At 34.9% G+C, this 22,817-nt stretch overlaps 1 protein-coding gene across 1 annotated transcript; it reads right to left on the bottom strand.

Moving 5' to 3' along the window:
* Positions 1 to 1,455: 1,455 nt before the first annotated feature.
* Positions 1,456 to 3,245, bottom strand: LOC107950073 (cyclin-dependent kinase B1-2). The gene is made up of 3 exons (XM_016884817.2): positions 3,096 to 3,245; positions 2,871 to 3,009; positions 1,456 to 1,842 (listed from the first exon to the last, which is right to left on the bottom strand). Exons 1-3 carry the CDS (start codon positions 3,224 to 3,226, stop codon positions 1,750 to 1,752), a joined length of 363 nt encoding a protein of 120 aa, XP_016740306.2. The 5' UTR covers positions 3,227 to 3,245; the 3' UTR covers positions 1,456 to 1,749.
* Between the last annotated feature and the right edge of the window lie 19,572 nt (positions 3,246 to 22,817).

The raw sequence follows: 22,817 nt of genomic DNA, 5'->3' as shown, positions 1-22,817 counted from the left end.
CCAAGGATACCAGATCAGAAGGGACTTAAAAGGCAAACTAGACAGAGAAATTCAAGCAGATGCATCGCCGTATTTCATCATTGATATGTTGCATTTTGGATCATAATTGAAATTCAACTACAAATTATAGGTTAATGGGTTTGAAGCAGCACCAACAACTGTAGCCATGGGATTCGACAAATTGGGAGCAGCAAGAATTGCAGTAGTGGTGTTTGATGGAACTGTAGTTCCTACATTCAAACAAGTTCAGTCAGTTAAGTATCTAGCATTTCAATATGATTCAACAAGCATACAACTATGATAAAGAGGAGTTACTCTTAGTAACTAGGAAAAATATGACATAAAAAGACATCAACTTATTTTTCCCATGAAGCAAAAAAAGAACATCTTAACACCATACATCAATGGCAAGCAAGACCAAGTCATTTTGCCTCTATATTAATGGATTTTCTAGCAGCAATCTGAAACACAACTCCATAAGTTAAGCTATCATAAAGATACAATTATGGCTATAATAGTGGACCTTTATAAACTTTAAAATATAGCAGCCAAGTACATTGAATAATAAACTTGAGCAAAAGGCTGCAGAAGAAAAAAGCAAACTGATTTCTATGATAGAGAAATCAATGCCCGTATTGATAAAGAGAAGGCCAACAACCACAATAATAAAGAGACATTTAAGCCATCTAAGAAAAAACATAAGCATCCATGTTAATCAGATTCACCATTTTGACCATGCAACAACTTATAGAAAGATATAGAAAAAAACGCTTATGAAAACAACTAAACATGAAAAAATACCTGCATATATCGCACAACAGTACTAGTATAATCAACAGCTCTCCTTTGGGTCAGCCTTCTCATTCTTTTCGCAGCAAATTTGTCACCATGAGCTGAAAGAAGTATTTAATAGAAAAAATAAAAGAATTTTGTCAGAACTAAAATTTAGATAGCCTAACTTTCCAATCATTTCAAAGGAAAACCGTAAACTCAACAATTTCAAGGATTAAACTGTGGGGGTTTTAAGCATTTTAACCATCTACTTTGAGGCCAAGGAAGTATACAGCAGTAAAATTTTGCAATTTTCTCTCAAGGTCTGCACATATGTTCTATGCTTATAATCAGATTTCCTTCTAAAAGTGACAAACAATCCAAACTAGAAACACAGTCTAATTTGAAGTAGAAATCTATTAGACTGTTGTACCAACGACGATTTAGCACCAAAACTTAAGATCATAGTCAAATATGGTTCAATGACAAATATATAATTGCAAAATCATCACATCAATGTCTCCTTTCACATCCTCTTCAACTGTCATTACAATTTCTTCAAACAAGATGTTCCAGAACCAAACATCCATTACTCATCATCATTGGTTTTTCAACAAAAAAAAAACATAAACAGATCAATAAAAGTTAAAAAATCGACATTTGAAGTTACTCGAAGATGCTCAATGAAAAGATTAAAACCGCATTAAATTAGATATCAAGAGAAGTTTCAAAGTGAACTGGTTGATATTTGTATCATTACAAACTTGTAAAAGGTTACACACGAATAAAAAAACAACTTGTCAGAGACTGTGGATCACCTAGTTGATGACAACTAATCTCCCGACACATATTTTGAAGCTCAGAAGTTGGTGCTTTAGAGTTTAGGCTCAAGGAAGCGAGCACCTAGTGAAAAGCAATGTACCATTCTAAGCGAGAAAAGAAAAAATCCATATAATACTATAACCATACAATGCAAATTCAGAATTGGGACTTATCAAGGCTGTCAAAATAAGGATGATCCATAGCTGCTTTTGCTGATATTCTCTCTGCAGGGTCATATTTAAGCATCTTCTGCAATAACCAAAAACAAGAAGCTATTAGCCTCCAAAATGTGCAAGTAATAGAGAAGTAAATCAGTAAATCATGAGCATGAACTAAATGTTGTCATTGTCACAGACGGTAAACCCTTTTTATGTGTTATATCATTCCAAAATTATTTGGCAATGATCATGTTGTATGACTTGAAATTGGCATCCTTGCAAAAAGGCTAAGGAAATAGGAATTAAAAGAGTAAAAGGCACCAAACAGACTACTTTCAGTTCCTTCTTTTGCTGTGCATATACCTATGCATTAAGGTCAGTGGACATATAGAACTGATAAATTTCATGTATATCACTACTTGTTCCTTTCTATTCTTTAAATATTTGACTTTGAACATATGATCATAGATTAAAAAGCTTTTATTGACTTGAATCACTCTGACCATTGCTATAATCCTAGTATAACATGCAACGAAATTCCAAGTGAATTCTAAATAGCTTCGATGCTTTTTCTATCAGTATTCTCTACCCTCTTAGTCCTATTCACATGGCCTAAATGTTAATCATGCTAGACTTTATTTTTTTCTCTCAAAATTCTTCCCCATGGCAAGACTGCAATTGTGAGTTGAAGACGACCTGCCCTTGGATAAGTGTCAAATACAAGTATTGTCCGACTCAAATATGCTTAGTTTTTTTTTTCATGCATTTTGAGAATCATATGAATTATTCATACTATTGTAATGTATTTAAATTACTATGATTGTAAACTAACAATTTTTTTCACAATCATTTTGGATTTTTTAAATTAATCCATGACTATATAATTTGAACTTTTTGGGAGTTTGCTTGTTGGCAGCTTAATAGAAGTAAAAAAAAAATTCAACGGTACTTAATTTTCTTCTTAAACTCTAATATGTAGAATGGTTGCTGCTGAAATGAGACTATATCAACGGATATTTGTTTGAAACAAAGAATAAATCTACATTAGAAAACATGACTATATTATGATGCTTTGATTTGAACAGTTTGTTGATGTTTAGTAAAAGAATGAGGACTTACAGAGAGGAGATCAACCCCTTCAGGAGAAAGGGAAGGAACAGCGCGTTCCAAGTTCTGAGGCTCCCACCGTGGGTACACGTGCCAATCCCTTAGAGAGGTAACCCCAGGCCATTGCTTCTCAGTTGGGGTGCCCAGTAACCTTTTCAATTTTCACCCAATTAAGAAAAAAGAACGAGAAAAAGGGCGGTAGCTAGGAAGAGATACATTGGGAAGAAACAAATATACCTGAAAATGTGGAGCAATTGCTGGAATTCAGAATCCCCCGGGAACAATGCTTGCCTTCTAACCATTTCGGCGAAGATGCATCCAACAGACCACATGTCGACGGCGGTGGAGTAGTGAGTAGAACCAAGCATGGCTAAAAAACCGACAAAAAACACAGAATAGAAATGTTAAAAAGAATGGAAAAATCAAAGAAAAAACGCTTCACTCTTTCTTCAATGGATTAAGCTAGAATTTCCAATTTTGTGAATATATTGAAGAGAAAAAGAGAGGGTTTTGGTGTGCGGAGCAGATAGTGTTGGGAGGAAATGGGGAAGGGAAATTTGATGCCGAGACGAGAAGAAACGATGACGACAGATTAATCAACGGAATCAGTGGGAAATGGGAGGAGAAAATGATTAGGACGGAAGAGGAGAGGGTCGGGTAGGGAGGGAGGGTAAAACAGAGAGATGGGGAGGGAAGCCGGGCGTAATGGCTAATACAACGATTTGGGAACGGATTGTAAAACACGGGAATTTGGGGATTAGGGGCGTAATGTAATACGCGCGTAATGGCTAATACAGCGAACCAAACGCCGGATTAGGGGCGTAATGTAATACGCGCGTAATCGGGGCGTAATGGATTGGGTAATACGGCGAACCAAACACGCCCTTAGATTAGTAATAATGAAATTCTAGCCTTTGGATGAAAGAAAATAGGTTAATAAAGGTGGAAACTTGTATTTCCTGGCTATCGGTATCCAAGACACCAAACAAATCTGAAATTGGTGGAGAAAAACCTAATTGATAAAAAAACATACATTCCCACTTGATTTCATCACCGTCGAAGTCTCCCTTTATCGTTTCTTCATCGATAAATATTCAATAAATTGACAAGATTACAAGATTAAGTTAGCTCTATATTTCTTGCTTTATTGTTTGTTATGGATGCCGTCTTCAATGGACTCTAACCTGTATTGTACCTGCAAAATAAACCGAAAAGAAGAAACAAAGGAGAAATCACAGCAAAAAAGAAAAGAGTAAAACTTGGAAGCAAATAGGTTGAAAAAGAGTTAAAGAATTTAAGAGGGTTGCAAAATATATTTGAAGGTTAATGAGGCTGATTTAGGGTTTAAATTGGGTAAATTTAATCTAAAACTTGATAGGTTGTGTCACGGGTTGAGTAAAATCTGCAGGCTTTCATTTCGATGTTACGATATAGGGGTGCTTTGTCACGACACGATTGGCAGACTACTTATGTTGTGATATCGAGATTCGATGTCGTGACACACCCTAGAAAAATGTAATTCTTAGCTACTGTCGTTAGTGTTGCGACAAAGGGGACCCTATGTCGCGACACACTGAAAATTTTAATTTTTTAGCCACTATTACGACACCAACTCTGTTTTTACTCAATTTCATTTTTCAGAGTGTCTTACAGGTATAACTCATGTTCTAATCAACCATGTGCATATAATCCCCAACATACTCCATCTACAAAATTAGATTCTACTCCTAGCTAATAATTAAGTTTGAAGTTCATCAAGTAATTAAAATACAACAATATACAACACAATTATGAAATTCCACGAAATAATTATAAGTGTTGTTGATGGATTCGTCCAACAGATCTATTTGTTCATTTATATACTTCTTCTTTCGAATTTGTTCATCTTTATCCGTTCATGCTTCACCATGCCATTCTGAGTCTTTTCACTTATCACGTTCCCTCGGTTTATCTGTACAACTTGCACACACTAAAGAACACACCTTCCCTTAATCAAGGTTGCTAGGGGTAATCAAAGATATATAATAACAATTATTCTCTAAATATTTCCCTAACTCCATCTGTGGGCCACTACCACATTTAAACACTTCGATCTCACCATTTATTTTCATAATTAGTTCATTCTTTTCAAGGTCAACAGTGAACCTAAAAGTGGCAAAATTGGAATTTCCTAGTCTTCCTCAAAATCGAGGACTACAAAATCAACAGGGATCATAAATTTATGCACTTTAACTAATACATCTTCAAGTACACCTTTCGGATGTACAAAAGATCTATCAGTTAATTGAAGTGTGATGGAAGTGTTTTTGAGCTCCTCCAACTGAGTTTCTTATATATAGATAAGGGCATTAGATTAATATTTGCTCCTAAATTGCATAGGGCCTTTCCAAAGTTCATGTCCCCTATCTCTTTGGGAATAGTAAAGCTACTCGAGTCTTTATATTTTGGGGGTATTTTTCTAGTGATGATCACACTACATGAAGCTTTTATATTAACTTATTCTTCTGTTTTAATTTTACTATGCCTAGCCATGATTTCCTTTAAGTATTTGACATATTTAGGTATTTTCTCGCTTTACAATTTGAATAAGTTTAAGAAACTTACAAATTCTGCTTCATCCCTTCTTGCTTGTCCTCTAATCATTATGGGAACTGTATATTTGTAGAAACAGGTTCAGTACTTTCTTTAATTTTCGGCTCAGTTGTCGGTTTAACTACCTCATCAGAATCTTGTTTTGGTTTATCTTCATAAAGGGGTTCCTCTGAAGCATTGTCTATATTACCCTATTCTACTTCTTATTAAATGGGTTCCTTTGAGTTTTTCAAAATCTTACCCGAATGGAGTGCAATTGCTTTAACTTGCTCATTCCCATCCCTACGAGGGTTATTTTCTGTGTTGCTCGGAATGCCGATACCAATTCTCTTTTGGATATCACTTATCATTTTCATCATCTAGCTTATTTGGTCCTTTAACTCAATCAATGTAGTACGTGTTTGGGTGCATTTAGATTGCACCTGTCTAATGTCTAATTTCATTAACTATATCTCCCCTTCGATCCTATCTAAACTCTAACCATATACAACATGGTCAACCCCTATGGCACTTTCTTGAGTTCTTTGCATATAAGGAGGTTGGTAAGTAGGATTCTACTGAGTTTGATTCTAGTTACTCTTTCCTTGATTTCCACACCATCTCAGATTTGGGTGATCCTTCCATCTGGGATTTTAAGTAATGGAATAAGGATTTACACCCCTATTCCCCACATAATTCACTTCCTAGGACTGGTTCTTGGTATATTGACAATAAGTGCGAGCTGATTCGTTTATCATTGGTCTAATGGATGTAGTCTCTAACTGGTTAAGCTTGTCCAAAATTTGTTGATATTTGTCCTCTTTGTGGACAGCTTTGGTAGTGGGTGGTCTCAGGCTATAAATAAACCTCTCGTTGGGCCACATATATGAGTTCATAACCATGTCCTCAATCAACTGACAGACTCGCTCATAAGTGTTGTTCATAAAGGCCCTTTTTGATGCTGCATCCAACTTGGACCTCAGATCACCATCTGGACCGTTATAGAAGATCTGCATTTGCAGCCATTCCTACATACCATGATGTGAACACTTCTTTAGTAGTAATTTGAAGCATTCCCGTGCTTCATATAAAATTTCCCCTTCTATCTTTCTGAATTTACGATATCACCCCTCAATGGATAGTCTTACTGATAGGGAAGAATTTGTGTAGGAATTTTTCCGCCAACTCATCCCATGTTGTAATTGAACTTGGAGTCTACGAATCTAACTAAGAGAAATCTTTATCAACCAATGAAAATGGGAACAACCTAAGACAAATAGATCGTTGATGAACCCATTAAATATAAATGTATTTCAAAGTTGGAGGAATTGTTTCAAATGTTGGTTTTGATCCTCCATAATCGACCCACGGAACAACAAATTGTTTTGGATCATCTGAATCATGGCCAACTTAATTTCACAGTTGTTTGCATTGATTGCTAGCCTTTCGATACTGCCTCGCACAACATCTAGATTCGATAGCGTATAATCACACTGTAACACCCTCCACTCGACTCGCTCATCTGGATTCGAGTATTGGGTGTTACTTCCTAGGATAGATGTAAACTAAACCCTTTTAAATGCCTATGTACAATTTTCCACTATGACTTAATAAAATTTCTTTACTTGGCTCCTGAATTACCTCATGTATTCTTATTACATTTATCCTTTTTGTACAATGTATATTCTCTTACAGACTGAATGAATTATGGACGTTGAACTTAAGTCTCACTTTTACTAAGTACAAAAATAAGAGTACTAATACTTATGCGCATGCATTGACTTTGCCATAAGGTTTTTTGTATAAACTTTGGCGTAGATTATAACTTCATTAGAACTCTTTACTTCTCTTCTCTTTATGTATATCAACACAATCCGCCGCCCCTTTGGCGTGGCCTTGGCGTTGTCTCTCGACACAACCTTTTTTATTCATCCTGCATTTAGATACATACACAGTAAGTTCATAAGAACTTGTGAGACATTTCTATACAATTATCCATTATTTCTTATTAAAATTTAAACATTACAACTTCCTTTACTTCTTGGACGAGTACTTACCAGAATCAACATTTCACATAACAATCTTTTACTTACCTCACCCTTTTTAATATTCGTGAACATTCTTACCTTAGTTGGTGTTGTTCGACTTACTTGTGGGCTTATGTGTTGTATCACTAGTACACCCCATGGCGGAACAAAAAATTAAATTCGGTGATCATATCCAGGGATCTATGTGTAAGGAATGAATCGGGGTGAAAAGGGTATGAACTATTACCTTTAATCGTCTAAAAATCGAAGAAGCAAATTACACAATTGTATGTCGATTCCAAGCCGTTATGAAAACATTTCAGCCTCTACATAATCTACTCGGTGTGACAACGAACAGTAAGCACTCTAAAACTTTTTCAGAGAGAAAAATTACTTGACGACTGCTAGACCTCACACATCCCTTATTTCAAGTATATTAGGTTTTTCTCAAAAAACACTATATTTCCTAATTCGGGAATCATTAATATTTTGATATGAATCAAATCATAATAATTTAACCAAATAATATAATTACCATAATTATAATAATGTTTGACAAAAAAAAATACAATTACATTAATTATAATAATATTCGATCCTAAATTATAATCACAATAATTATAACAAGGATTTCGGTAAATTATTTTTTTAGTTACATCAAACACAAGTCCACCTATACATGCCATTATAACCTTGGCCAAAACATAAAAAACTACCGATATATTCGTTGGATAGTGTGATAGATCTCCAACGAGCTTCCTAACAAATTAAGCTTTCGATTATCTATAAAACATAAGAAAGAAAACTACGTAAGCACATAATGCTTAGTAAGTTCGTAAAATATGAACATAACTTACCATTTCAATACATAACATTAAGGTTAAATACAACATAATCCAACCACAAGCTTGGCACAAGCCTAAGCACAATCAACAACACATGTTAGTGCATTCAAACATAATTCACTTGAATTAACATAAGGCAAGCCATTATACATGGACATACTTCATTTGAACTCATCATTTTCATGAACATAAGTATACTTCCATTGAAGATTACCATTTCAATCCATTTCATAAATACATGATTTAGTTCATTTGAACACTTACTGATCATTTCCTTTTCATGCCCGTTGAACCATTTAGAATATCATCGGATACTTGGGAAAGCTCACATGAAGTGTGCTTAAACATATAATCGTAACCTTTCTTTTACATCGCTGCTCACTTGAGCTAAAAAATGGGCCTACTCACATGAGCCGTGGGTCGAAATGTAAGCTACATGATACTGCTCACACGAGCTGTGGGTCAGAATGTAAGCTACATGATGCTGTTCACATGAGCTGTGAAGTATCCACAACAAATGCAGGACCTTAGCCATCGGTAGGACATTCAAGACCAGCAACCGAAACATGAAAACCGTAATGACATGTCATTTGTATCCTACGAATTACTAAGGTTCAAACAGGGCTCGACAATCGTCATGGCATTATTGGATATGCATAATTTAATTACATGGAAAATAACACATTAACATATAGATCAATATATCATTAAAACGATATTTAATCGTACGAATTTACCTCGACGACCATGTTGTAAAAATGAGATTGACTAATCCGAGATTTTAGCTTTTTCTTGATCTAGATCCGTACTTGGTCTATCTTGATATAAATTGACAAATTCAATTCATTTAATACTTATATTATTCAATTCAATCCATTTTTCATATTTTTGCAAAATTACTATTTTACCCCTAACATTTTAACTTTTCACAGTTTAGTCTTTAAGCTCATAAATTGAAATTTAAGCATTTTAATCCTCATCTCATTCTAGCTGGATTCACTAGGGACCTATATCAACCCATACAAATCATCATTTCACAATTTCACCATGTACTTTTACTACTTTTACAAATAAGTTCCTAAATGACAATTTCATCAAAAATTACTTAACAAAACTTGTTTATTTATCAACAAGGACTCATAATCTTTCATTAAACATAAAAAATCATGTAGGAAAATTCTTGGCAAAACCCTAAATCTTTAACAATTTTTCAAATTAATCCCCAGACTAGCTAAATTTAGCTACAACAATCCCAAAAACATAGAAATAATTAAAAACGAGACAAATTTACACTTACATGCAAGGGATGTACTTAGCTGAATCAAGGAATCCTAAAACAGTGTTCTTCTCCTTTGAAAAATCAGTGGAGGAAGATGAATGAATAGGAATAGAATTTTTTATTATTTAATTTTAACCTTATTTACTAAATTAGCTTTTTAACCTTTAAAAATATTCAAAATTTCAAATAAACCTTTCCATGAATATCCACTAACCACTTAAATGGTCTAATTACCATCTAAGTCCTTTCACTTTAAAGTTTTATAGCCATATGACCCTTTTAACAAATAGAACTAACTTTTTGCAGCTTTTACAAATTAGTCCTTTTCACTTAATTAAACATGAAAATGTCAAAATTTCTTAATGAAATTTTAATATGAGTCTTCTAACATCCTGTAAACATTAAAATAGTAATAAAATAAGAATTTACTCTTCAGATTTTGTGGTCCCAAAACTAATGTTTCAATTTCATTAAAAATGGGCTGTTAGAAAGTGGATTATTTTGCATCTACTGTTGCTATCTACGATTGTGACGTATAATTATTTCTAGATCTGATGCTGGCTCTATAGGGGTGCCCCTACTCTGATTCATACACTGTAGTCCACACAGAAAGCGAGAAATGAGTGAGTGGAACAAGTAAAAAATATAAATAAATAAAATTGTAGCTATGACTTTGAAATTTCCTACTTATTTACTTAAAGTGTAGAAATAAAAAACTAGTCTAATGATAAAGCCTCCTTGGTAATGACACCAACAACTTGAATGCCTCTCGACGTGTGAACGTCGAGAGTGTAAATACTGCTACAAAGGATATGGAATTGAGTGGTGTCCGCAAGTATGCTGGTCAGGTTGTAATATAAATTGTTACAACGAAACACATAAGCATTCTGGTATAGAACAACAAGAGTTCTCAACGTAATCTTTCGATGAAGAGAGATAATTTATGGAAAATCATTGGTTATGTGCCTATTATACACTCGAATATTTTATTATTGAATCAATATTTCTTAAATTAAAGGAAACATATGTCTAGTGGACAATAAACAATGCACACTATCCTTTAGGATAAGAAGCATTTTTCTTGTTTGGTAACGAAATAATCAATCTTTAGTGGTACAAAATTAATTTAAAGCTCCAGAAAAGCTAATATACTGTTACTCTATGTTCTATGTGATAATGGAACATGTTAATATTTCATAGTATAAAATTAATTCAATGTTTTAAAAGAGCTAATATGTAGGGGGTTGTGCGCGGACCAAGATCGAGTTGCCAAGTCACGAGGAAAACTCCTACGAGGCTCTAAACGAATAGATCTGAAATCAAAACAAAGAATAAGATTAACAAAAATCAGATCTGGAATTAAAATCCCCAAAAAACTAAGAACAATCAAGAATGAAAGAACTTATGAATAGATGTTTTTTAGAATGCAAGAATACGGAATCGATCTCTAAGATTGATTCCCCACAAGCTGAATTTGTCCAAGAACACCAAAACAACAAGCAAATTAAAACAATCAGAATTTTTAATGGAATCTAAGGGTTGGTGCGGCAAGAAGACAAGAAAGAAATCGATGGAATAGAACGATTCAGGAAGTGAACAAACGATTGTGATACTGCCCAATTGAACACCCAAGATGGTTTCCCCAAATTTCAGCAATCGAATGGCCCTCAAATAGAATATGTGAAAATCGGCAAGAACCCTAGAAATTGGGGATTTTATGACCAATTCTCTGCTGCCAACAAGAAGAGTGTTATTCGATTCTTTAAGATGGAAGAGGCCTGGAAACACAAAGAAAGAACAGCAAATAGATTAGTTAAAGATTCGGCACACGCAAAAATAAAGAAAAGAAATTGAACAGCACATAAACCCAAGATAAGTCCTAAGAAGCCTTGAAATCCCGAAAGGTTTCACAACTCCCTTCAAACGGCTCTAATCTTCCCTCCAAAGAATATCGATGGCAAGAAGAAGGTTGAAGATGGCTCCCACAATCACAAGATTGTTAAAACAACTTCTAAAGAACACACAAGAGAGAATTACTGGAGAAAACCCCAAAGAAAAATTCTGCACTTAACAAATCTGAAATTTTGATATATCTAAGTAGTGAGTATAAGGAGTGGCTGACCATCCTTTAAATAGGCCTTAAAATAATCCTAATCTCATTAGGAAACTTAAAAATTAAACCTAATTAATAAAAATAATAAAGGAAATTCGGCCATGCACTTAAATGGACTATTTTGGGCCGAATTTAACATGTAATATTCCTAGAGCCTAAAAATTAAATTAACAATTAAAATGTTTACAAATTGGGCCCTTTGACAATTTGGCCTGATTTTCAACTAAGTATGTGTGGATTTCTTGATTGGGCTTGGAATCTTCTTATTGGGCCTCGCCTTTAAGAATTTGGGCTTGTGATCCATCTCCTACCGAAATTGGGTCGTTGATGCTCGTAACGGAGATCCAATGCGTTTTGGCTGCAAGATTCGGTTTCTTGGACCAAGATTTCCAAGATTTGAAATATTGATTTTCTTGATTCTTGAAATCGCTCCAAACAGCAAAATTTGCCCAAGATTCGATTTCTTGATTTTCTTGAAAACAAGAAAGTGAATCTTAATTTTCTCGTTCCCTCGTGTACGCATCTAAGGCCTTGCTAACAAACTCCTCAATGGTCGCATTTAGTTTGGAATGTATTTCTCGGGCCTTTGATCTCGTTATTGGGCCTTGTGGTAATTTGAGCCCATCACGTTCTTGAATTTGAGTTGGGCCTTTATGACTCGTATTATTCCCTCATTCCTCAAAAAGATTTATCCTCGAATCTGAAAAATCAAATGGGGACAAGTTAGCCACATTAAAAGTAGAACTTATATTGTACTCACCAAGTAGATCAATTTTATAGGCATTATCGTTGATCCGCTCAAGTACTTGGAAAGGCCCATCGCCCCTTGGGTCCAACTTGGTCTTTCGTTTTGTAGGGAATCGTTCTTTCCTCATATGGACCCAAACCCAATCTCCAGGTTCTAGGATAACCCGTTTACGCCCCTTGTTTGCTTTGTTGGTGTTGGAATCATTTGTTTTGGCTATTCGTTGCCTAGCCTTCTCATGTAAAGATTTCACCAACTCAGCTTTCTGTTCGCCATCTAAATTAACAATGTGTTCAAGTGGTAATGGTGCAAGATCAAGTACTGTTAATGGGTTAAAACCATAAACAAGTTCAAATGGAGAATAACCAGTTGTAGAATGAATAGATCTATTATATACAAATTCAACAAACGGTAGGCATTCTTCCCAATTTCTAATGTTCTTTCCCACAACAGATCGTAATAAAGTCCCTAAGATTCGATTAACTACTTCAGTTTGGTCATCAGTTTGGTCATCAGTTTGGGATTGACTTGTAGTAGAATAAAGTAATTTAGTACCAAGCTTACCCCACAATACCTTCCAAAAGTGGCTAAGGAATTTGACATCTCTGTCAGAAACAATTGTTTTAGGGATGCCATGAAGTCTTACCACCTCTTTAAAGAATAAGTCTGCCACATGTGTAGCATCATCTGTTTTGTGACAAGGAATAAAATGTGCCATCTTTGAAAACCTGTCAACAACAACAAATATACTATCTCTTCCTTTCTTAGTTCGAGGCAAACCTAAAATAAAATCCATGGATAAATCTACCCAAGGTGAAGTAGGAATCGGTAAAGGAGTGTAAAGGCCATGAGACATTACCTTAGATTTTGCTTGTTTGCATGTAATGCACTTGGAATATACCTTTTCGACATCCTTCTTCATAAGTGGCCAATGGAAGTGTTCTTGCAAGATGTCTAGTGTTTTGGCCACTCCAAAATGTCCCATTAAACCCCCACTATGGGCCTCATGAATCAATAAGTCTCTCATGGAACACTTTGGTATGCATAACCTGTTAATACGAAAAAGAAAGCCATCTACAAGATAAAGCTTTTCAAAAGTAGTATGTCCACAATTCTTATAGATATGGCTGAAATCAGCATCATCATCATATAGCTCCTTAATATGTTCAAACCCTAAGACTTTAGCATTCAATGTAGTTATTAAAGCATATCGTCTAGACAAAGCATCTGCAACTACATTATCTTTACCTGTTTTATATTGTATCACATAAGGGAATGTTTCAATGAATTCTACCCATCGGGCATGCCGTTTACTCAACTTACCTTTTCCCTTTAACCATTTAAGGGATTCATGATCTGTATGTATGACAAACTCATTAGGCAACAAATAATGTTGCCATACTTGAAGTGCACGAACAAATGCTAATAGTTCTTTGTCATAAGTCGAGTAGTTTAATTGTGCACCATTAAATTTCTCACTAAAATAAGCAATAGGTTGCTTATCTTGCATTAAAACGGCACCGATTCCAATTCCTGAAGCATCACACTCAAGTTCAAAAGTTTTAGAAAAATCAAGTAATTTAAGAAGAGGAGCAGAACATAACTTAGCTTTTAGGGTCTGAAAAGCTTTTTCTTGGGTTTCACCCCATTTGAAACCCACTAATTTCTTTATAACCTCTATCAATGGGGCAGCAATAGTAGATAAATCTTTCACAAATCATCTATAAAAACTAGCTAAACCATGGAAAGATCTCACCTCAGTTACCGATTTAGTAGTCGGCCACTCCTTGATTGCCTTGACTTTGTCCTCATCGACATGAATACCTTGAGCACTAACTATGAAACCTAAGAATATTAGTTTATCACAACAGAATGTGCATTTATCAAGGTTGGCAAATAATTTTTCAGCTCGCAAAATATCCAAAACGGTTCTAACATGGAAAACATGATCATCTAATGACTTGGAGTAAATTAAAATATCATCAAGGTAAACTACTACAAGTTTACCCAAGTGAAGCCTTAAAACATGATTCATTAATCTTATAAATGTACTAGGTGCATTAGTAAGGCTGAAAGGCATAACTAACCATTCATACAATCCAAATTTTGTTTTAAAGGCTGTTTTCCATTCATCCCCTTCCCTTATTCGAATTTGATGATAACCACTTTTTAAATCAATTTTAGTAAATATAACTGAACCATGTAATTCATCAAGCATATCATCAAGTCTAGGAATTGGGTGTCGATACTTTACCGTTATTTTGTTGATTGGACGGCAATCAACACACATTCGATACGTACCATCTTTCTTTGGTACCAATAAGACAGGAATAGAACAAGGACTTAGGCTCTCACGAATGTACCCTTTTTCTAGTAACTCCTCAACTTGCCTTTGCAATTCCTTTGTCTCATCGGGATTGCATCTATAGGCTGGTCGATTTGGGATTGAAGCTCCGGGTACTAAGTCAATTTGATGTTCTATCCCTCGCAAAGGTGGTAAACCTTTAGGGTCCTCACTAAAAACATCCTCATAATCTTTCAAAAGAGACTGAAACATACTAGGAAAATTTTCGTTAACGTTAGATAAAGATAAATAAGTTTGCCTAAACCTCACAAGGATACAGGGCTCTTTATTGAGTAGGGCTCTCCTCACATCTTTTTTTGTGGCCAAAAATTTTTTTCCGCTCATTTTACCACTTGTGGATTCACTCACCTTTGGGCTTTTTAAATTGTGACTTTTTCCACTACTAGCCTCTTTTGTCTCTGTCTTTTGTACTTGTCCTTTCTCCCTTACCCTCTCACAAAATTTCATCATCTTCAATTGATCTTTATATACATCAGTGAGATTTAAAGGAGAAAAAGTGAATTTCCTACCTTTAAACACAAGGGAGTATCGATTAAGTTTACCTTGGTGTGTAACATCGCGATCAAATTGCCAAGGCCGTCCAAGAAGCAAGTGTGCCGTATGCATTGGGACCACATCACACCATATTTCATCCTCATAATTCCCGAGCTTAAAAGTGACCAAGGAATGTTTCGTAACTTTAACTTCGGAACATTCATTAAGCCACTGAAGGTGATATGGCTTAGGGTGTTTGGTACAAGGCAACTTTAAAGAATCCACCAAATAGCTACTCACTACATTCGAGCAACTCCCACAATCAATAATGAGTGAACATAAGTTACTTTTAATAAAACACCGAGAATGGAAAATATTGGTCCTTTGGTCGTCATCATCTTTCATCTGGATGTTAAGGGTTTGGCGAACTACAAGGCATTGAAAATCAGTAAAGTCCCCTTCCTTTGGTGGTTCGACCAACTCTTCGCCATTATCACTGTCATCCACAAGTTCTGGCATGTCTGGATCTGTTTTATCAGAGTCGGAAGTATACTCACCATTATCTTTCAGAAGAAGTAATCTCGTGTTAGGGCATTCCCTACTATAATGACCATGCCCTTTGCACTGAAAGCATTCAATCTCACGAGTCCTCTTTACACTCAAATCACCTAAATTGGGCTGCTTAGAAGGTGTTTGCGTTTTAACAGGAGCCCCTTTTTTCCAATCTGATTGCTTACTTCCATTACTCAAAGAAGACTTATTAGTAACAAAAGGTGACTTTGAACTCTTAAAATCAGAATTGGAATTGTTACCTCGGTAATATTGTGAAGTAGAGAAGGAACCAAACCTTTGTTCCTTTAATTGTTGCTCGATCTCAATGGCTTTATGAACTCCTTCTTCCAAATCAATGTAAGTTTGTAGCCTCAATGTATTAGCTATCGGCCTGTTCAAACCATCAATAAATCGAACCATCGTTGTTTCCTCATCCTCCTCTACATTAGCTCTCTGAATGAGCATCTCCATCTCCTTAAAATATTCATCCACCGTCCTACTCCCTTGAATAAGTCTTCTCAGTTTTGTTTTAATCTCTCTATAGTAGTGAGGTGGAATAAACCTTTTACGCATAATCTGTTTCAACGCATCCCATGTCAAAATCTCACCTTCATAATTCCGATGATGATTTACCCCAAGTTGAGTCCACCAACTTAATGCATAATATAAAAATTCCAGCGTTGCTAATGCTACCTTTTCATCATCCGGACATTTATAGTATCGAAACATAAGTTCAATCTTAGATTCTCATTCACAATAAACTTCTGGATCATTCTTATCACAAAATTGGGGAATTGTGAACTTTGGTTTTGCCAAAAAAGGTTGCCCATGATCATGAAAATCAAAATCAGTTCTAGTGACACGTCGAGGACCGCGCCTATGAGCAGGAGGCTGGTTATCCATATCTTCTTTAATTGGATCTCAATATTGAGACTCTTAATTCAATCGCACCACATTGATGGTAGCAGTCAAAGCTCGAAGTACAGCAGCCTGTTCGTCCAATTGTTGTTGGAATTTTTTAAATGTTTCATCATTATTATCACCTTTAGACATTTTCCAAAAACCTGCAAAAAATAACACTCAACACTCAAAAATAAAAATTAGCAAACCTCACCGTTAATCACTCAAAGAGAAAAATTAAATTCTCAATGAGGTAGAATTCAGTCTTGTGAGTTCTTTAGTAGAGTTTATATCAACCAATTAGAAAATGTATGAACCGAACTACCAAAGAGTCCTAATTTGCACTAGGATACCAAAAACTGATGAGACACCAATTGATTTATGTCGCACCGAGGTAGAATTGTGCACACATTAAAAATCCTACTAACACAAGAAACAATAAGGTGTTAGATAATGTAAAGGGAGAATAAAGGCAAACAAATGAAAACCTACAGCTAAGAATCAATAAAAATTGCTGAAACCAAAAAACCTGAAAAACTGCGGAGTAACTTGACAACTTCGTTCGAGGTGTTACCGATCTCCAAAAATAACGAAATTAAATCTGGAATGTCCTTAAATATTGAGTTTTTGATCTGGAAAGTTTGGGAACCAAATTCAACCCACTGAATATTTTTTTTTAAATTTTATTGGATTTCATATTTTTTTATTTTTTTGACATTTTCGATTGATTTTTTTGCGCAATTAATTTTTTTATATTCAATAACAGTGCCAAAAATATTTATGTAAAATTTTAGATCAATCGGACAATGTTTACCCACTGAAATGAATTTTTTTCAAAATTTTTTGGGTAAAACTGCTATTTGTAGTTTAAAAAATAGAGATCAGTTTAGAAATCAACCAAGAACACCCAAAACGCCCAAAATCTAATACCAAATGATAGGGGGTTGCGCGTGGACCAAGATCGAGTTACCAAGTCACGAAGAAAACTCCTACAAGGCTCTAAACGAATAGATCTAAAATCAAAACAAAGAATAAGATTAACACAAATCAGATCTGGAATTAAAATCCCCAAAACAACTAAGAACAACCAAGAATGAAAGAACTTATGAATAGATGTTTTTGAGAATGCTAGAATACGAAATCAATCTCCAAGATTGATTCCCCACAAGCTGAATCTGTCCAAGAACACCAAAACAGTAAGCAAATTAAAACAATCAGAATTTTTAATGGAATCTAAGGGTTGGTGCGGCAAGAAGACAAGAAAGAAATCGATGGAATAGAACGATTCAGGAAGTGAACAAAAGATTGCGATGCTGCCCAATTGAACACCCAAGATGGTTTCCCCAAATTTCAGCAATCGAATGGCCCCCAAACAGAATATGTAAAAATCGGCAAGAACCCTAGAAATTGGGGATTTTATGACCGATTCTTTACTGCCAACAAGAAGAGTGTTATTCGATTATTTAAGATGGAAGAGGGCTGGAAACACAAAAAAGAACAGCAAATAGATTAGTTAAAGATTCGGTAGAAGCAGAAATAAAGAAAAGAAATTTAACAGCAAATAAACCCAAGATAAGTCCTAAGAAGCCTTGAAATCCCGTAAGATTTCACAACTCCCTTCAAACGGCTCTAATCTCCCCTCCAAAGAATATTGATGGCAAGAAGAAGGTTGAAGATGGCTCCCACAATCACAAGATTGTTAAAACAACTTCTAAAGAACACTCAAGAGAGAATTCTTGGAGAAAACCCCAAAGAAAAATTCTACACTTAACAAATCTAAAATTTTGATATATCTAAGTAGTGAGTACAAGGGGTGGCCGGCCATCCTTTAAATAGGCGTTAAAATAATCCTAATCTCATTAGGAAACTTGAAAATTAAACCTAATTAATAAAAATAATAAAGGAAATTCGGCCATGCACTTAAATGGACTGTTTTGGGCCGAATTTAACATGTAATATTCCTAGAGCCTAAAAATTAAATTAACAATTAAAATGTTTACAAATTGGGCCCTTTGACAATTTGGCCTGATTTTCAACTAAGTATGTGTGGATTTCTTGATTGGGCTTGGAATCTTCTTATTGGGCCTCGCCTTCAAGAATTTGGGCTTGTGATCCATCTCCTATCGAAATTGGGTCGTTGATGCTCGTAACGGAGATCCAATGCGTTTTGGCTGCAAGATTCGGTTTCTTGGACCAAGATTTCCAAGATTTGAAATCTTGATTTTCTTGATTCTTGAAATGGCTCCAAATAGCAAAATTGGGCCAAGTTTCGGTTTCTTGATTTTCTTGAAAATAAGAAAGTGAATCTTGCTATTCTCGTTCCCTCGTGTACGCATCTAAGGCCTTGCAAACAAACTCCTGAATGGTCCCATTTAGTTTGGAATGCATTTGTCGGGCCTTTGATCTCTTTATTGGGCCTTGTGGTAATTTGAGCCCATCACGTTCTTGAATTTGAGTTGGGCCTTTATGACTCGTATCATAATATATTGTTATATGAAGAAATAAAGCAATAATTAAAGCACAATGTTCTAACCAGTCTCCAATAAATTATTTTGTTTTAAAAAGATATATTTTGTAAGTGGTATCATATTGAGATAGTAGATGGGGAGGAAATTAATTAAATCTATTATATTGGTTGAGAAATTTGTATTGGAAAACTATCGCCTTTCCTCTAGTGCTACTATGTATATATTAGTATAGTGAAATCATATGACATGGTAAACCAGAAGTTTAGATTAGTCTCATTGAAACATGCGCATAGTAAATTTCTAGTTTACAAGTCTAGATATACTAATTAGTTGGTATGATCGGTTAGACCATCAAGATCTATAATGATGCCATAAGATAAAAAGTTACATGGATATGTGTTAAAGATCTTTTAATGATGAATTCCATACGAATCCTATCTTTGAAAGATTCTCACAATGAATTTGGCAATGATTGGGTTACTAGTTAGATCATATCTTAAGTCAACCGAGATTACAACTTATTCTAACGGATGGAACATTCTAAGTCATCGCATGGAATCTTAGACAATCATGTTACATATCTTGAGAATGCCCAACTTGGTGGATTGCTTAGACTCTAGATAACCTCTACACCTGGCATGAAAAAACTCAAATTTGGCGGATACTGGATAATTCAGATAACTTCCTTACACAGCGTAAACAAACTCAGATCTGAATAACACTTAGACCACCCATATCTACAATTACACTAGGTTCTTTATACTGACGAGTTATTATGGTAGATTCTTTATGTAGAAACATTGCTAAGAAATCTTTTCAGGAAATGGCTCCAAGGAATATTCAATTTCACCACAAGGCTAACCAAGCAAAGATATATTCAAACTTACCTATCTTTATCATAGAGTCAACTAGTGGAGAATTTTCAATGCTTACTTAGATCTCGCCATAAAGGCGGTTAACCAGATTTCACCACAAAGGCATCACAAATTACGCCACAAGGGTATCACAGAATACACCACAAGAGCTTTTTAGAGGATTCTGTGTTGACTGTCCCTGTGGACTACCTCTTTGTTTCCATAGGGCTTCTCCCGCATGGTTTTATACACATCCTCATGTCGAGATCTATCCATCTAGTTTACATCTTATCGGAGGCTAAACCATGAGTATTCTCATTGTCATATGATGCCATAAGTCTCTACCACATGGTCTTCCACATATCTGCATGTTGTGATCTACTAGTCTAGTTAGCAATGTACCTGCCTTACTGGATGCATCACAAATAGTTGTGTTACTCATTGAACACAGAACCCACTTACCTAGATTCATTCACAAACTCCTGATAAATTCATACTCTTCCAAAGCTGATTTAACATGCGTACATACCACCAATCATCTTATTCGTGCAACAAATCATATATCTCATTTGTAAATATACAGAGTTTTTATGATACTTCACATACACATACATTCACCAAATATCCGAGAAAACATCAACATACAAATGTTCAATATAAATTATCACACATGAGTCAGGATAAAGACTCACCTGAAAATCACCTTTACTGTAGCTCAGAGTTCCAAATTTGATCATCTTTAGCAACTACTTAAAAGAACTAGGCATTACCATTAAAACCCCATTTACAGATAGTTTACCATTATATCAGTAACATACAACCCATATGAAGGACCTCCTATGTTGGAAATAATCCCGGTTTAAAGGAACTTCGATTTGTCATATTATGAAGAACCGATCAAGATTTTAGTACGTGAGGTAAAGGAACTCCGAAACAAAAAAATACCGTTAGTTAAAGTCTTGTGGAATTATCACGGGGTTGAAAAGGCTACATGGGAAATAGAAGAATTGATGAAATCACAATACCCAAATCTATTTTCGGGTAAGATTTTTGGGGCCGAAAATTCCTTTTAGGGGGAGAGTTGTAACAACCCGTTTTTAGTGATATCAGAATAATGGTTTTGAGACCACAATTTTAATGAGTAAATTATTATTTTATTATTATTTTAATGTTTATGGGATCTTATTTAGGTTATATTAAAATTTCATTAAGAAATTTTAATGTTTATGTAGTTAATTATGTAAAAATGACTAAATCATAAAAAGGGAAAAAGTTGAGTTCTATTAGTTAAATGGGTCAAATGGCCATGAAATCTTAAACTAAGCGACTTGAATGGAAATTATACCAATAAATGGGTGTAACGCATAGGTTTGTGCAAGTGTACATAGTCATTATCAATTAATAAGTAAGTATCGAGTTATCGTCTCCACAAGGATTGTATTTGTTCTAAGTCACTTAATTTGTAAAATTATATTAAAAATTTGGTAAATAAAAACACAATATAGTTGAGAAGTGGTGATAAAAATATATTAAACTAAATGCAATGATCCCTAATGCAAATTATCCTAAGTAAACAAACTAGATGAATGAAATAGATTTTAATAAAATTAAACACAATTTGCAACAATTATAACATAAATAAACTAGGATAATTACTTTAATCAAACTCAACTTATTATCAACATGCTTAATAACATTTGGAAAAACATTCCATGGCAACTTTATCTTTCATGAGTTTGGAAACCACATTAGGTCCTATTGGAATCCTTTACTTAGTAAATATGCATTTTACTGATCTTTAATTTACTAAGGGTTTCTTAGCATTCGTGTGAGGTAGCAGGGACGTGCCAGGTTTGAAACAATTTAATCACACAAATCTAAAAACTATACAGATAACAGAGCTTGGTTAGAGTTGTTATGCAACCTTTAATTTAATCGGGTCAAGATCTAAATTGAGCATGCAGATTTCAATTATGTGTCTATTAGCCATCGTCTGGTCAGGATCGCTCAGCTAATTCAAGTGCATTTCAATCATGTATGAACGAAATACAGACTTAATTTTAATTGAAAACATGATTGATTGAGGCACAAGCATTATAAGCATGAATCAAATAAATATGATTTAATCAAAGCAATCATCCTAGCTTAAATAAAATTAAGCTGACATTGTTGTAAACAAGAACAAAGAACACATAGCAAACATCTTTATATTAAATTAAAGAAAAAGAAGATTAAACCCAATTCAAAGTGGCTGTCACCCAAGACTCTGACTGACGAGGCTCCTTCGTTCCTTTGCTTTGCTCCTTTGCTGATGGCTCTCCAAGGTGGCCAACCAAGGGTTCTTTAAGTGGCCTAATTGCTAAAATCTCTATGAAGAGATGATGCTAGGCTTGGGAATGGAAAAGGCTAAGAGAATTTGGAGAAAAGAGAGAATGATGCTTGAGGGATGATTAATGAGGGATGAACTCTTATTTATAGGTGAGGCAAGGGAGCTAGTTTACTAAAAATACGAGTGTCCATCTTTTGAAACTTCTTCCAAGGATGGCCGGCCATGAATTGAGGAAATGTGGCTAATTCTGCTTGATTCTTGGTCTAAGACTCAGGACTAAGACTCGGTCACCAGCAAATCTTCGAGAAAATCTTTGATTTCTTTAACTCTTCAAGGACTTTGTGTAATTAAACCAAAAATTGATTTATGATCAGCCATGTGTAGTCAAAAATTGGGTTGAGTTGGTCCCAAATTTGGACGGTTTTGCAATTAGAAGA

The sequence above is a fragment of the Gossypium hirsutum genome, chromosome D03, assembly GCF_007990345.1.
Source record: "Gossypium hirsutum isolate 1008001.06 chromosome D03, Gossypium_hirsutum_v2.1, whole genome shotgun sequence".
Classification (NCBI taxonomy): Eukaryota; Viridiplantae; Streptophyta; class Magnoliopsida; order Malvales; family Malvaceae; genus Gossypium; species Gossypium hirsutum.
Note: the sequence above shows the minus strand (reverse complement) of the source record. Positions and strands in the feature narration are given on the sequence as shown.

Coding starts and splice junctions, on each gene's coding strand:
- LOC107950073 (XM_016884817.2), bottom strand. CDS start 3,226: ATGCTTGGTTCTACTCACTACTCCACCGCCGTCGACATGTGGTCTGTT. Junction 3,010..3,095: donor CAATTGCTCCACATTTTCAG/GTATATTTGTTT, acceptor AAAATTGAAAAG/GTTACTGGGCACCCCAACTG. Junction 1,843..2,870: donor AAGGGGTTGATCTCCTCTCT/GTAAGTCCTCAT, acceptor TGGTTATTGCAG/AAGATGCTTAAATATGACCC.